The sequence below is a fragment of the Phocoena sinus genome, chromosome 10, assembly GCF_008692025.1.
Source record: "Phocoena sinus isolate mPhoSin1 chromosome 10, mPhoSin1.pri, whole genome shotgun sequence".
Classification (NCBI taxonomy): domain Eukaryota; kingdom Metazoa; phylum Chordata; class Mammalia; order Artiodactyla; family Phocoenidae; genus Phocoena; species Phocoena sinus.
In genome coordinates, this window is record NC_045772.1 from 65,444,292 (window position 1) to 65,458,012 (window position 13,721).

At 50.2% G+C, this 13,721-nt stretch overlaps 1 protein-coding gene across 3 annotated transcripts in view; it reads left to right on the top strand.

Annotated features, from left to right (window-relative positions):
- Positions 1 to 13,721, top strand: part of VDR (vitamin D receptor) — a 56,519-nt gene that overhangs the window by 36,159 nt on the left and 6,639 nt on the right. For all 3 annotated transcript variants that reach the window (XM_032644811.1, XM_032644812.1, XM_032644810.1), the window contains 3 exons: positions 5,988 to 6,172; positions 6,375 to 6,495; positions 9,243 to 9,414. In XM_032644811.1, the coding sequence (XP_032500702.1) occupies positions 5,988 to 6,172; positions 6,375 to 6,495; positions 9,243 to 9,414 (478 nt within the window). The remainder of the gene's footprint in view (positions 1 to 5,987; positions 6,173 to 6,374; positions 6,496 to 9,242; positions 9,415 to 13,721) is intronic.

Consider the following 13,721-nt stretch of genomic DNA (forward strand, 5'->3'; position numbering starts at 1 on the left):
CCCTTCCAGGGCCTGGGATGGGGGCCATGCCCTGCTAAGCTATGGGCCTGAGGAGACTCAGGAGGGACATTCAGATACAGCCACCCCTGGAGGCCCTCCTGGCCATGGGGCCAATTCTGGGGGGCGGGGGGTGGGCATTGGAGACGTTAGGTACAGGGGAGACGTGTCTGGAACAAGGAAAACGCCACAGGACAGCGCTGAGGGGATGGGAAATTTCTTCGTTGATGGGAAAAAATGCTCTGTTTTTGGGAAACAGAGGCCAAGTGGTGGCCCCAGTGAGGCCTCCTCGGGCTTTGACAGGCTCCCTTCTGGTGGGCCATGGCCCCTCACTCCTGATACCAGCTCCTCAGCCAATGCCAGCAGCCCTGGAAGAAGCTTCCAGGCCATCGTTCCTCCTCGCCCCCATGGGAGCATGCAGGCCTGGGCACGCTGATCACTCCCAGCCCGGGTCCCCTGCCGCACCCAACTCCTGTTTATCCTGGAGTCATGGAGGCTCAAGGCCTGGGTGCCTCGTGGAGCTTCTCACACGTTGGCTTAGTGCAGCCTGCTCTGTTCAAGGTGCTGGGCTAGACGTAAACAGGAAGCAGTGCGCGCCGCCCCTGCCCCCGCCCCCTCTGAGCACACAGCCTCCACAGGGCAGGGGGCTATGGTTCTAAGGCTCCAGCCAACCAAGAATGGCCCAGAGTTACACCTGGAACTCAGTAAGGCTCTGCCACGGGAGTTCTGGTCAGGGCCAGCCTCACTGATGTCCCAGAAGTGCCTCTCCTTTGTCTCAGGAGAAAAGAGATGTTCCATCCACTTAGAACAGGAAGCACACTTAGAAATCATCTGAGACCCAGAAAGGCAAGAATATTAATACCAGGATTGGAGTCAGAAAGCATGTTGGGACTAGAATCCAACTCTTTGTCCCTCCTAGATCACTCCTGGTCCCCGTGGAGAGCACTGCACCCACCGTGATGAGCAGGCCTTAAGTGTTTCAGGGTGCTTCCACCCCAGGAACACCACGTGGTGGGGGGCCAGCAATCCAGAAGTGGATGCCCACCCCCAGCCCCTGGTCAGCTTTGTGCCTCAGCCAACCTAATCTCAGCCTCAGTCCCTCGGATGGAGCCCTGTGCTCCCGTCCTGCTCTATGCCCAGGGCAACCCTGTGCCCACCACTCTCGCCGTGCTAGTGCAGGGAGCTGTGCTGAGTTAGGGATGGGCTGGTAGAGCTGCGCTTTTGGGGTCTGGGCCCCAGAGCTCCATTTGTAATAGAAATGTTGGGCCAACGCAAGGCTTATTCTTCCCACTGCCCCAAAGGGAAGGTCCTCCAGGAAGAGCTCTATTTCCTGCCTCAGGTTAGCCAAGCTTTGGGGGGCCTGGAGCTCCCCAGCTCAGGTCCCCTAGGAGAGCTGCTTATGTATCACCCAGGCTGGCTGTCATCCCCAAGGCCTAGCCTCCTAGAGACAGCTGAGTGTCAACATTAGTAAAACCACAGGGCACCCCAGGGCTCCCTTTGAAGGGAGCTGCAAACCCAGGCTCCTTTCTGGTTGGGACAGGGAGGTGGCCGTTTCCTAGAGGAGGCAGAAGAAGCTGAGGAGATGCCTGTGGGAACCAATGTTTATTGACCACTTACTGTACCAGTGTCAGGCACTAGTACTTTCTTGTTAAAGTCTGACAACAATCCCTAAATATGTAAATGCTTCTGTTTTTATTTTTTGTGATAGATGAGCAAATTCAGAGAAATTAAAATATCATGCCTCCAAAGCTAATAATCTAGGCCTGTTACCAAAGGTCAAGCCTGTGGGCTCCACCCCAGCACAGCCCCTCGGCCCCCCGCCTCTTTTCTCCCCGCTCCCCTCAGTGGGCCAGAGCGCCTCCACTGTGCATTTCCAGGCACTGCCTGGGGCCCTATAGGACGGGCGGAAGAGAGTTTGTTCCCACTAAGGATTCTGTCTCTCTTCGAGTCCAGGTTGACTTGATGTCCTTGGAGCCCAAGACATTTCACAGTTGAGCTCTGGCCTCTTGTAGACCTGGCCTGCACATGTGAACTTGTTTAATGTTTTTATACATGTACATCTTTTCTGCCCAGCATGAGCACAGCCCCTGGCACATAGTAGGTACTCAATAAATATGTGTTGAATGATTGAATATTAGCTCCCCATTATGCTTCTTTGTATCTCTGCATCTCCCACTGATTTATATATCAGGAAGATCTCCCAATCTGATATTGTCAATGTCATTCATTTGGGAAAATTTTATGTCTGTTTCCCTAATGCTGTCCTTAGGCCACCCGTGGCAAACTGAAATGTTTTTACGTTGTTCGTGCTTTCAGATCTTGACTCCCTAACTCTGTTCTAGACTTTATGGAACAGGGAATATCTTGCATGGGATTAACTTGAGCAAAGCCGTTTGCACACTCAGCGAGGACCTGGGAAGCGGCTAAGCAGCCACATGGATTCGCAAAACCCCTGCGCACAGCTCATGTCCTTTATTCACTGGAGAGCCCATCGGTGGGCTTTTAACTTGAGTGGCTTTTAACTTCAAAATGTGCCTCCTAGTGAGAAATAAATTTCTATTGTTTAGCCAAAAAAACCACAAAAAATAAAACAAACAAACAAAAAAAGTGTCCTCCTACATGATAATAATGGTATTTTTAGTAGCAATTCATTGAGAAAATGATTCTTTAAATCCTATGAAATTAACAGCCCCTTTAAACAAATGACTTATTTCATAAGTCACAACGACATCTGCATATGTGAGAGAATTATGACTTATTAGTCCCCAGAAAATGTTGCCTGGAGGGAGGCCCATGGATTGGCAGCCTTCATTTGAAACCAGCGGATCTTAGCATTTCTTCCTCTAGTACCGCACATGGGATGGTGGTCACTGTTCGCTAGAAGTGAGGGAGAAGATCAGTGTCATAAGGTTAACCTCAAATCTCTTAACTTTTTCCTTTTAAGGTAAATCACTTACCAGCTTTGCGACTTTATTTACTTTTTCATACTCTTCAGATGGATTGGAACACCTTGTGTGTCAGGACTCCATGGCTGAGGACCAGGGTCCTGCTGAACATTCATAGCCAATTATAGTCACAGGCAGTATGGGCTAGTGGTTAGGACCTTGGACTGTAGAGCCAGACTGCCCAGGCCCAAATACCAGCTCCACCACTTGTTTGCTGTGTGACTCTGAACAAGTGTTATAGCCTCTCTGGGCCTCACTTCCCTCATCTGCAAAGTGAGGATAATAGTACCTGCCTTAGGGGTTATTATAAGGACTAAGTAATGTGAGTTAATATATAGAAGCACTTAGAATAGTGCCTGGTACATTCAAACAAACCTCTATGTTTATTAACAGTATTTTTTATTACACACAGCTTGATCACCAGGATTTCCAGCTCCCAACAGATGAGAAGTAACTCTTAAGGGGGATAAAGGCATACTTCTAGAGACACACAAATAAGAAGAGACAACACATAGCTGAAGAGAGCGGGCTAGACTGGTATGAAAAGTAGTACAAGAACTCAGAATCACAGCTGGGTGAGTCATATAGTGCATATAGGAAAACAGCTCCATACAATTCTGAGGTCATAACCTTGTCCCTGCAAAGTCCAGGAATTATTCAGAATGATGCCTCTGAACCGTCAGGCAAAGGTTACATGATGTTACGGGTGTTCTGTTACAAGGTATTCTGTCTTGAAAATACTTCCGTCACAATGATTTAAACGAAGAATGTAAGCTTTGCTCAGTGATCTGGTGGACTGGCATGCGGCATGTGCCATTCCGACGTGGTTGGGAACGCTCAGCATTGCTATACTTCGCACCATTCTTTCCTGAGCCAGGATGACGACCAGCACATAGTAGGTACAGCCAGTGCTGGTGTGCTGGGTGTCCAGTGCGTCAGACTGTTGAGGAAGCCTCGCTGGGCTAGCCTTGGTGCGGAAGACACAGGCACTGTAGGATGTGGCCCCCACCCTTAGGTAGCCTGCAGTTCCAGTGAAGGAGACCTTGAACTTCTTAGGCTCTCTCTATAAAGGTATTTACTGGGACCTGTACTAACCGTAAATGTAACAGAGTGAAAAACGATCGGGTGCCAGTGTGTGTGGGAAAAACGGCTCACTGCACATCAAGGTAATAAGAAAGCCTCTCGTCACACGAGAGGGCTGTGAACTGGGTGCTGGAGAACCAATAGAGCTTGCATGGCTACTGGGGAGAGAAGACCCAGCTGGACAGGCATCCAGCACAAGGAGAAATGCAGTGGCAGGTCATGTTCACAGGTCAGCAGTCCCAACGTGACTAGAGCAGAAGCTGTGTCCAGTGGCACCGGGAAGTGAGGTTGGAAAGTTAGGAAGGAGGGGAATCACGGAGAATCTTGACTTTAGTTGGGGCATGGTAAGCAGGAAGGATCCAGAAAAAGTTTCTGAGCAGGAGAGTGACATCATAGAATCACAGGGGTTTATCAGAGCCCTGTTGGGGCTGAGAAGCATGCCTGTGGGCACACAGAGCCAGCCCCCCACCCCCCACCCCGGCTCCAGCCTCATCACCTCCTCCGCCTGCCCCGCAGGTGAGCAGGAAAGACCCGACACCTAATCTCGGCTTCCCCAGGCTACGGCCTCGCACCCTGCCTTAAATGGGATGCTCCCTCGCCCACCCTGCTCGATCTCTTGGGGTCTGAGCAGACACCCTCTGTGGGAGGAGGGCTGGCAGCTCTTCGGGCAGGTGAGTCAGTAACCTGGGCGTGGTGTCCACCCCAGTCTTCCTCTTGGTATAGTTTGTTTCAGCTCTGGAAGAAACAGGCCATCTTTCGCAGCAGGCTTCCCTTTCCTGCTGTGCCCACTCCCACTCCGGACAGGCTCTCCCTCTCCGCCCCCGCCAACTTCTCTCATCCTTCCCCCACCCAAGGGGCCTAGGCCAATAGGTCTTTCTCGAAGCTGGGCACCCACCCACCCTGGGGTTCTGGTTCCTTTTCTTGCTCTTGTGAAACTCTCAGTTCTGTGGGCAGATGCCCTGGTAAGACCAGCAGAGAACAAGCAGCTGCAGACTGAGGGCCCCAGTGCCCACTCCTGCCGTCAGCGCTCTGCAAGCCCCAGCCGGGAGGTCTGTGTGCCCGGCTGCTGTGCTAAGCACCCCTGCTCCCAGCCCCGCCCTCCCGGCAGCTGCCCCAGCACCGGGAGGCCCGGAGCCCCTGCACGGCCTGCAGGGGACAGGGGATCCCCGAGGCGGTATACACTGGCCAGTTGCTGGAGAGAGCTTCCCAGATTAGAGCTGTGAGCTGCTATGCTTGGGGACTTCCAGAGGACTCGAAAACTTCCTTGGGCAGTCATTCCAAGATTGGATTGGCTGAGGCAGGGGTTGTTTGGGCCCAACCAAAGAGACAAAGTCTTTCTACGTTGGTCATAGTAGATCACAAACATGGAAACTTGGATGTGGGGAAGGCCGTGTGAGGTCTTCTCAGCACCTCCTAGCCTCTATCACCGTGACTGTGCACCCTCCCTCCCCCCAGTGTCTCCCTCAGGATCAGGAAATACAGGGTGGGGGTAGAAGCTACAAGAACAAATGTTTAGTGAGCGTCTGCTCTGTGGTAGGCCTGCATTCAGGTCTCAAAGCAGTCGGTCCTTTGAGGTAGGATCCCCACATACGCATGCCTTATGGAGGAAGGAACAAAACAGGGACTTAGAAGAGATCATATGGTCCACACTTCTCATTTTAGAAACAAGCAAACAGAAGCCTGGAGAGCTCAATCTGTGCAGAGTCAGACACCTTGTTATTGAGATCCCAGGCATCCCATCTCCCCAATCCTCTATCTCCTCCTCTCTCACGCGCCTGCCTTTTCAACATAGAACACGCAATCTTCCGTTCGTATTGTGGGCTTGGTGTCCCCGTGGCCCGACGGCCCGGTGAGCTCCAAGTGTGAGGCACAGCCCCTTCCATCTCGTGCCTTTACCTGGAGGAAGGTTCCTTGGAGGTGCTGCAGGGGAGCCCTCCTGACTCCCCCCTTCCTGCCCCACAGTCATCCTGACTGATGAAGAGGTGCAGCGGAAGCGGGAGATGGTCCTCAAGAGGAAGGAGGAGGAGGCCTTGAAGGACAGCCTGCGGCCGAAGCTGTCCGACGAGCAGCAACGCATCATCGCCATCCTGCTGGACGCCCACCACAAGACCTATGACCCCACCTACGCCGACTTCAGCCAGTTCCGGGTACAGCACAAGCCACCAGCAGAGCCCGGGCTTGGAGGGGGACGGAGGGCAAAGGGGCATCTGGGCACAGAACCTGGGAAGGGACGGAGGCTGCTCTGGCCTTCTGACACTGGAGAGGACTCCCCCTCCTGTCAGAGATCAGGGCTGGGGTAAGAAGGTGACCTCCAAGTGTGGGCCTCTGACGCTCCACCTTTCCCTCCAGCCTCCGGTTCGAGAGGGTGAGAATGAAGGGAACCATCCCTCAGGGCCTTGGTTCATACACACGCCCAGCTGCTCTGGAAACTCATCCTCCGCCTGCTCAGATCGCTACACCTCCTCTCCAGGTAAGTGGGACTGCGCGCCCCCTCCCAGAGAGCCCAGAGCTTCCCCAGCCCACCTGTCCTTGGCTGCAGCTGGAAGGACAGCACTTACATACTGTGTGCCAGGCAACGTCCTCAGAGAAAAACCGTTTTTAGAGAAGAGGCGGGGCTTTCCTGAGGGCCCACGTGGAGGACTCTGAGGAAGGGGCCAAACAGGGGTCTGGTGGGCAGGGTCTACCTGCAGAGCCTCTGTTCTTTCCTCTAAGCCAGGCTTCAGCCCCTGGCTCCCTCCCTGGGAGTGACCGGATTCCTTTAAACGGTACTTTGAGCGTGGGCCCTTGGGGTTTTTTTGTTTGTTTCATTTGGGGTTTTGTTTTCTCCAGTTTTATTGAGATATAATTGACATATACCATCGTATTAGTTTAAGGTGTATAACATAATGATGTGATATATGTATATATTGCAAAATGATTGCCACAGTAAGTTTAGTTAACCTCACATAGTGACAAAGATGTTTTCCCCCCTGTGATAACTTTTAAGACGTACTCTCTTAGCAACTTTCAAATATAGCAAACAGTGTTGTTAACTACAGTCACCAGAGCCTGAGTCTTTGGAAGGCGGAATTCAGCATGGAAGGAAAAGATGTGGGTCCCACTACAGCCCGCCTTCCCCTCAAGCCCTGGGGGGCCCCTAAGGCCCTGGAGGACCTGTCCCTTCTAGCTCGTCCTTGCCTTCCTCTTATAGTCCTTTCCTACCTTTCTCTTCATCTTCCTGCCTCATCCTCCCCCTGCCCTTCCCTTCATCCTTCTACCTCTCACCCAACCCAGCTGCCCTCTGGCTGGGGCCTGTAGAAAGGCAGGGATGGAAAAGCCCCCTCCCCTCTAGGGAACTAGAATCCTCAGGTATGATACTTCCAGACTCATTGATGGATCTGTGCCCAGATCCAGAGTAGGTGGGAGGGCTCCCTGTGTCAACTAGACAGAGATAACAGTGGAGTTGGCCGTGTGTCTACTCACCTGCATGGACCACTGCACAGATAACTGATCCTCTGAGCCCCTCACCTTGTAGTTAACCTTGCAGTAACCCCTCCCCTGTGGTAATTTTCTCTACCCACTTTCCTGCTCTTTTTACTCCATGGTATATTCATTTTTATCAATGAAGGTCAATCTGGGGACTTCCCTGGTGGTCCAGTGGTCAGGACTCGACACTTTCACTGCCGAGGGCAGGGGTTCAGTCCCCGGTCGGAAAGCAAAGATCCCACAAGCCTTGCGGCACAGCCGGGAGGAAAAAAAAAAAGAGGGCCAATCTGCATGCTATACACTGGTCTGTACTTCAACTTTTCATAATAATTTAATGTTATTTAGAAGTTTTGATTTCTTATCATAGGTTAATTAATTTGAGGTGGTTACCACCACCCGATGGTATGTTCAGTATAGCATATATTTATTGAAAAATTCAAACTAGTTAACATTTTTAACTTTAAAAAATAATTATTATATGAAAGTAATATGTGTTCATTGTAGACATCCAGAAAATATAAACTAAATTATGTATATTATATATATTATATATAATCTTTAATCCTACCACCCAAAGATAATCACGGTTAACACCGTGATGTATCTTTTCCCAATTTTTTTTAACACATATATATGTTCAGAAATGGAATTGTGCTGTACGCAGTCTGGTAACTTGCTTCTCTCTTTTGCTAGTATGTTGTCATATCTTCATACCATTCAGTACACGCCTAGAATATAATTTTCAAAGGTTGCATAGTATTCTGGGGTGGAATGTACAATAACATATCTAAACCCCCATCACTGGGCATCTAGATTTTTTTTTCCCAGCTCTTCATTAAGCTAACAGTATGCTTGTGGCTCAATATTTGCACTTATTCTGAATTTTTCCTTATGTTGAATTCACGGAAGTAGGATTACTGGTCATAGAGTGTACATAATTGTAGGCTTTTGGCCATCACGGTCAAATAGCTTTCTAGACTAGTTGCACATATGTATGGCTCCTTTATACTCCAGAGCTGCACAAGGATTGCCTAATTCCCTGCCTCTTTACGAACACTGGTGTCAACGTATAAACGTACTTGCTTCTAGTTTAGAGGTGAAAGGTAGATGTTCTTCTTGGCCATTCTTTGATCACTAGTGAGGTTGAACATTGTTTTCCACAAGTTTATTGGTTCCAAATGCACCTTTTTTTTTTTTTTTTTTTTTTTTTTTTTTTTTTTTTGCGGTACGCGGGCCTCTCACTGCTGTGGCCTCTCCCGTTGCGGAGCACAGGCTCCGGACGCGCAGGCTCAGCGGCCATGGCTCACGGGCCCAGCCGCTCCGCAGCATGTGGGATCTTCCCGGACCGGGGCACGAACCCGTGTCCCCTGCATCGGCAGGCGGACTCTCAACCACTGCACCACCAGGGAAGCCCCCAAATGCATCTTTGATTTGAGATCACTAGGAACAACATGTAAAATCACATCTTAAAGAAGGTCTCTTATCTCAGAGTGTCTCTGATATTTGATTTTCCTGCCCCACTCTGGAAGGTCTCTTATCTCAGAGTGTCTCTGATATTTGATTCTCCTGCCCCACTCTGCTGAAGGAAGACACAGGGAACCCTAGGGGGAAGCCTGGGCTGAAGTGACCTTGGAGAGAGATGGTGACTGTGGGATTCCCAGTTGGCCCTGCTGCCAGGGTGTAGGAGGGCCTCGTGGTGCCTTGCAGAAGCCTGGCTCAAGTAGTTCCTTCTCTTCCCTCATCCTTCCCCAGATACGATGGAGCCAACCGGCTTCTCCAACCTGGATCTGAGTGAAGAAGACTCTGATGACTCTTCTGTGACCCTGGACCTGTCCCAGCTCTCCATGCTGCCGCACCTGGCTGACCTGGTCAGTTACAGTATCCAGAAGGTCATTGGCTTTGCCAAGATGATCCCAGGGTTCAGGTAAGGAGCTTCTGGGACATCCAGGGAACAGAGTCAGAATCCTAGACTGAGCCTGAAGAAGGCTCGGAAACTACCAATCTACTGCTTCCCAAAATACAGCCTCAGGCCCCACCCCAGACCTCCTAAGTCAGAATTTCTGGGCAAGGCCCAGGAATCTGTATTTAAGAAGTGCAGCCCATCCAGCATTACTCGGCAGGCCAGCACTGGAGAGCCATGCATCCCTTACACTTTCTATGTGATGGAACAGGAACCCAGTGAGGTCCAATGGCCAACATCAGGATTTCTAGTATTGAATCCCATGTGTCAGAGCCGGGTTAAGAACTCTTACTTCACTGCTGTGTCCACTCCAGCTGCCTTGGATCTATTCCTCATATTATCCTTTTCAATTAAACCTACAGTAATCCTGCACACCCAATTCTGAAACCAGGATGAAGTGATAGAGAGGAAAAAGGGTTGGGCTTGTGATGTAATTTAGGAATCCTAGAGGGAGACGCACTTGTACATATAACCTGGGCATTTTTCACCCAATTTACCCTTCACTCAAGGCTGTTTCCTAATCATTCTGAGATCTTTTTTGCCAAAGTAGGTAAGTATAAGGAGTTCTACTGGAGTAAAGACTCTCCCTTATGGGTTCATTCATACAAATTTCATTCATTCATTCAAATGTTCTATTGTTTTGGTAATAATGCTATCTATGATACTTATATTTAAATGGTCATACAGTGTTAACTATTCTTAAAAGTACATAAAAGTTGACGCTCTTATTAGATATGTTGGGAGGCAGTTATATCTATATTTGTGTATATCAATAGCTTCATTCTTTCTAAAAGTTCATTGTTACCAAATAGATATACATTGTGGTCAAGAAATAAATGAATAAACTTCCCTGGCGGTCCAGCGGTTAAGGATCCACCTTCCACTGCAGGCAGAATCCCTGGTGGGGGAGCTAAGATCCCGCGTGCCACGTGGCGTGACCAAAAAAAAAAAAAAAGAAAGAAATTAATTACTATCGAGCAATACTCTCATCATTTCAAGTAGTAGCAATAGTGGCAGCTCTAGCAGAAGGGGTAGAATGCTTCCTCAATACTGATGCTTGGATTCAGCGCTAGAATACTGGGAGATGGAAAATGACTGGACGTTGGCCAGCTCTGGATGGAAGCTAACACGAGGTGCCATTTATGGTTTGGTGAATCTCTGGCACGTAGGGAAGCCATCAGCTACTGTCTAAGTTGCTGCATTGCCAGCTAAATGATGGTAATTCACACAGCTAAACCCAGCGCATCCCAGTTTGTTTCTGTCCTGAGACAACCTGCTCTGTGTTATTTTATGCCTCACACCAATTCCAATACCAGGGATTCACCAATGTTCTTTCCTGGAATTAATGTGAAAATTATAAAGGAGAGAAACCATCAAATGGTGTGGAGACACTCTTACTGTATCGCACGTTTTGGTTGCATCAAAAAGAGTAAAGGCCACTCTGCAGGCAGAACGGGTGTCACCTGTGAGGTCAGCATCGCACTGGGCCTGGGATTTACCCTCCAGAGTCTTTCCTTGGAACTGATGGCAACATTCCGCTTAGTACAAGTTCCAGCTCCCTCCCCCACTCTTCTCGTTACTGTTTGCAAACTGCACGTGTTCCCAAAGTCTTGTTTTGTGCAAACAGCTAGAGAAAAAACACTTCAAGGTGTTGATGGATACACTGTAGCAGGCGGCTTTCATCCTAATTCCAGGAGGAGCAGCTCTCATCTACACAGTCCCCAAACCTTGCCCAGTGGGGAGCTGGACCAGAGGGCACCTGAAGCCCTGTCCAGATGCTAAGGTTTGGTGGCTAGGATTGCCCACGTGGGAAAACTGTCCTAAAAAGAAAGTGACCCATTTAACCGGATTACCCCAACGCAGCCCCCTCCACTAAGTGACCTGAGCCCCAGTTTTTCTCTTGGCCCCCATCCCTTCCCTTCCTTCGCCACATATACCCTCGCACAAAATAGCACCACCTGCCCCTCAATTCCTCTCCCCAAGGATGAGCTGAAGTCTACCCCCTCCCTTCCCTTTCAAGGCTCATCCTTCAGAGTTCCCTGGTCTAGCCCTGCAGTCCTGGCCGAAGTGAGGTATATATGAGCAGGTATTGGAGCCACCCAGCTATGGAGGCAAAATCAATGAAATCAATCCTAAACACGCTTGGGTTAACTTTTCTGGCTTCAGCATGTCTTGAGAAGACCCAAAGTGGAATGTTTTCCAACAAAAATGGAGCAGGCTTCAGCAAGAGCTCTGTGGGGACTTTTACGTGGATGCCCCCTGGAAATGGGTGGAGCTGATGCTGCACCAGGACGGGGGCCAGAGCCCAGGCTTCCTTAGGACCCAGGCGGGGGCAGCCCAACAGTTCGCTGGTTCTGCCGGTTCCTGCACTTAGAGGTTCTGTTTTTCCAAGAAGTGAAAGAACAGTGGCTGCGTCCCTGGTGGCTTTGATCTTGCTGCCTGGAGGCGGAGGTGGAGGGTGTGGGGAGGGCAGGATGAGACGTCTGTGTGGGTGAGTGGAGGGGAGAGTACAGGACAAGATTCCAGTGTGGGCGGGACTGTATGGGCTGTGCTGGGTGTGGACTGCCCTGTGGTGTGGCCTTGGCCCTGCCCCTGGCTCCCACCTCTTCTCCCTCAGCCTCTCGGTCTGCACCCCACAAATCCCCCTCCTTCAGCCCTGCAAAAGAAATGCATGGAGGAAGTGGTGTCAGGAGCAGAGACTCCATGGCCAGGCGCCGTCTTGGATCCGAGAACCAAGGACCACAGGTTTCACTGCCCAGAGGGGCGCATGAGGGACCAGGTCCCAACAACCCCAGAAGGCTAAACGCCTTCGACCTCACTGCCATTTCCATCCCCAGGGGCTCCTTCTTGGGTCACAGGCCTGGGGTCATAGTGCTTCCCTCCTCCTGTGCTCTTTCCTCTATATTCACTTATTCATCTGTCCAACAATCAGCTTGCTTATTACATAAACTGTGAGGGATAAAAGGTGACTAGGACACAGTCCCTGGCCTCCAGAGGTACAGCGTCTGATGGAAGAGATAGACATATGAATAGCCGCGGTGAAGAGATAAGGGCGCCAAGAGGTACCGAGGGAAGGCAGATGGGGAGAGGCTGGACCCTGCCTAGGGGTGTGGGGAAGACAAGACATCCCCAGAGCACCTCACAGGGGCCCAGAAGTGGCCACAGGTGTGGAAACTGATCAGGGTGTAAATATTACTCAGGTCCAGGGAGGAGGCCCAGAGCCGGAGCCCATCACAGCAGGAACGAGGTCTCTTACTGAGTTCCCTTTATCTCCACCGCTACCACCACCCACTACCATTTCCAGTTCTGGCTGTGAGCTGCACTTAGAAAGTCCCTGTATTTCCAGGCTGTGGGTGGTAATTTGAGGTCATTCTAGGTTTGCTTTCATAGAAGTAGTATGTCTGGATCACAGCAGGCAGTGATCCCACTGAAATCTCTCTAGCCAGGCACCCATGAGATGTTTGTTCACTTCTGGCCATCCATTTTGAGTGGGCCATTGAACAAAAGGTTATATACAAAGATGTTCCTCATGGAATTCCTTATAACAGCAAAACTTAGAAGCAACGAAAGTGCCCAAAAATAGGTGGGTGGGAGACTGTATTTTCCAAAGATTTGATAATGAACATGTTTTACTCGTATAATGAATTAAAACCCAAATGAGGGTGGTGTTAGTTTTTATTCTTTCAATGTGGATTGAGCACCCAGAAAAAGGTGACAAGGATGATGAGACATCTAGATGCCATGGCATCAGAGCTATGTATTCCAGAGAAAAGGCAAGGAGGGACACGGTGGCTTTCCTTAAATGGTTAAAGGGATGTCCCACGGCTAATGGAGAAGTCTGGTTCTGTGTTCCTTGAGAGGACAGAACTACAAGCAATGGATGAGTGTGTGATCACGTGGCTTAGAGCCCAATAGAAGAGGCTGTTAACCCAAAAACCAAGCACCTCATGAATGTATCCAGAGGCCAGAAGCTCCCTGGCACTGGGGGAGTCCTGCAGAGGCTGTGTGAGAGCCGTCTGTCAGAAATGCTGAGGAAGGAATTGGACCACATAGCCTCTAAGTGGGGCCTTCCAACCCTAGCACTTTGTGATTTTCCTTCAGTGCAGGCCCTTTGGCGGTCATCTAATCATGCAAGCCCTTTTACGCCTCCTCATACATCACCTGTTGATACAGGACTCTCATCAATTAAGATCCGTTTCCCACCTTTTTACTTTCCAAAGTGCAGCCACAGGGGACGACAGCCCATCGACAGGATATCCAGGAGGAAATCC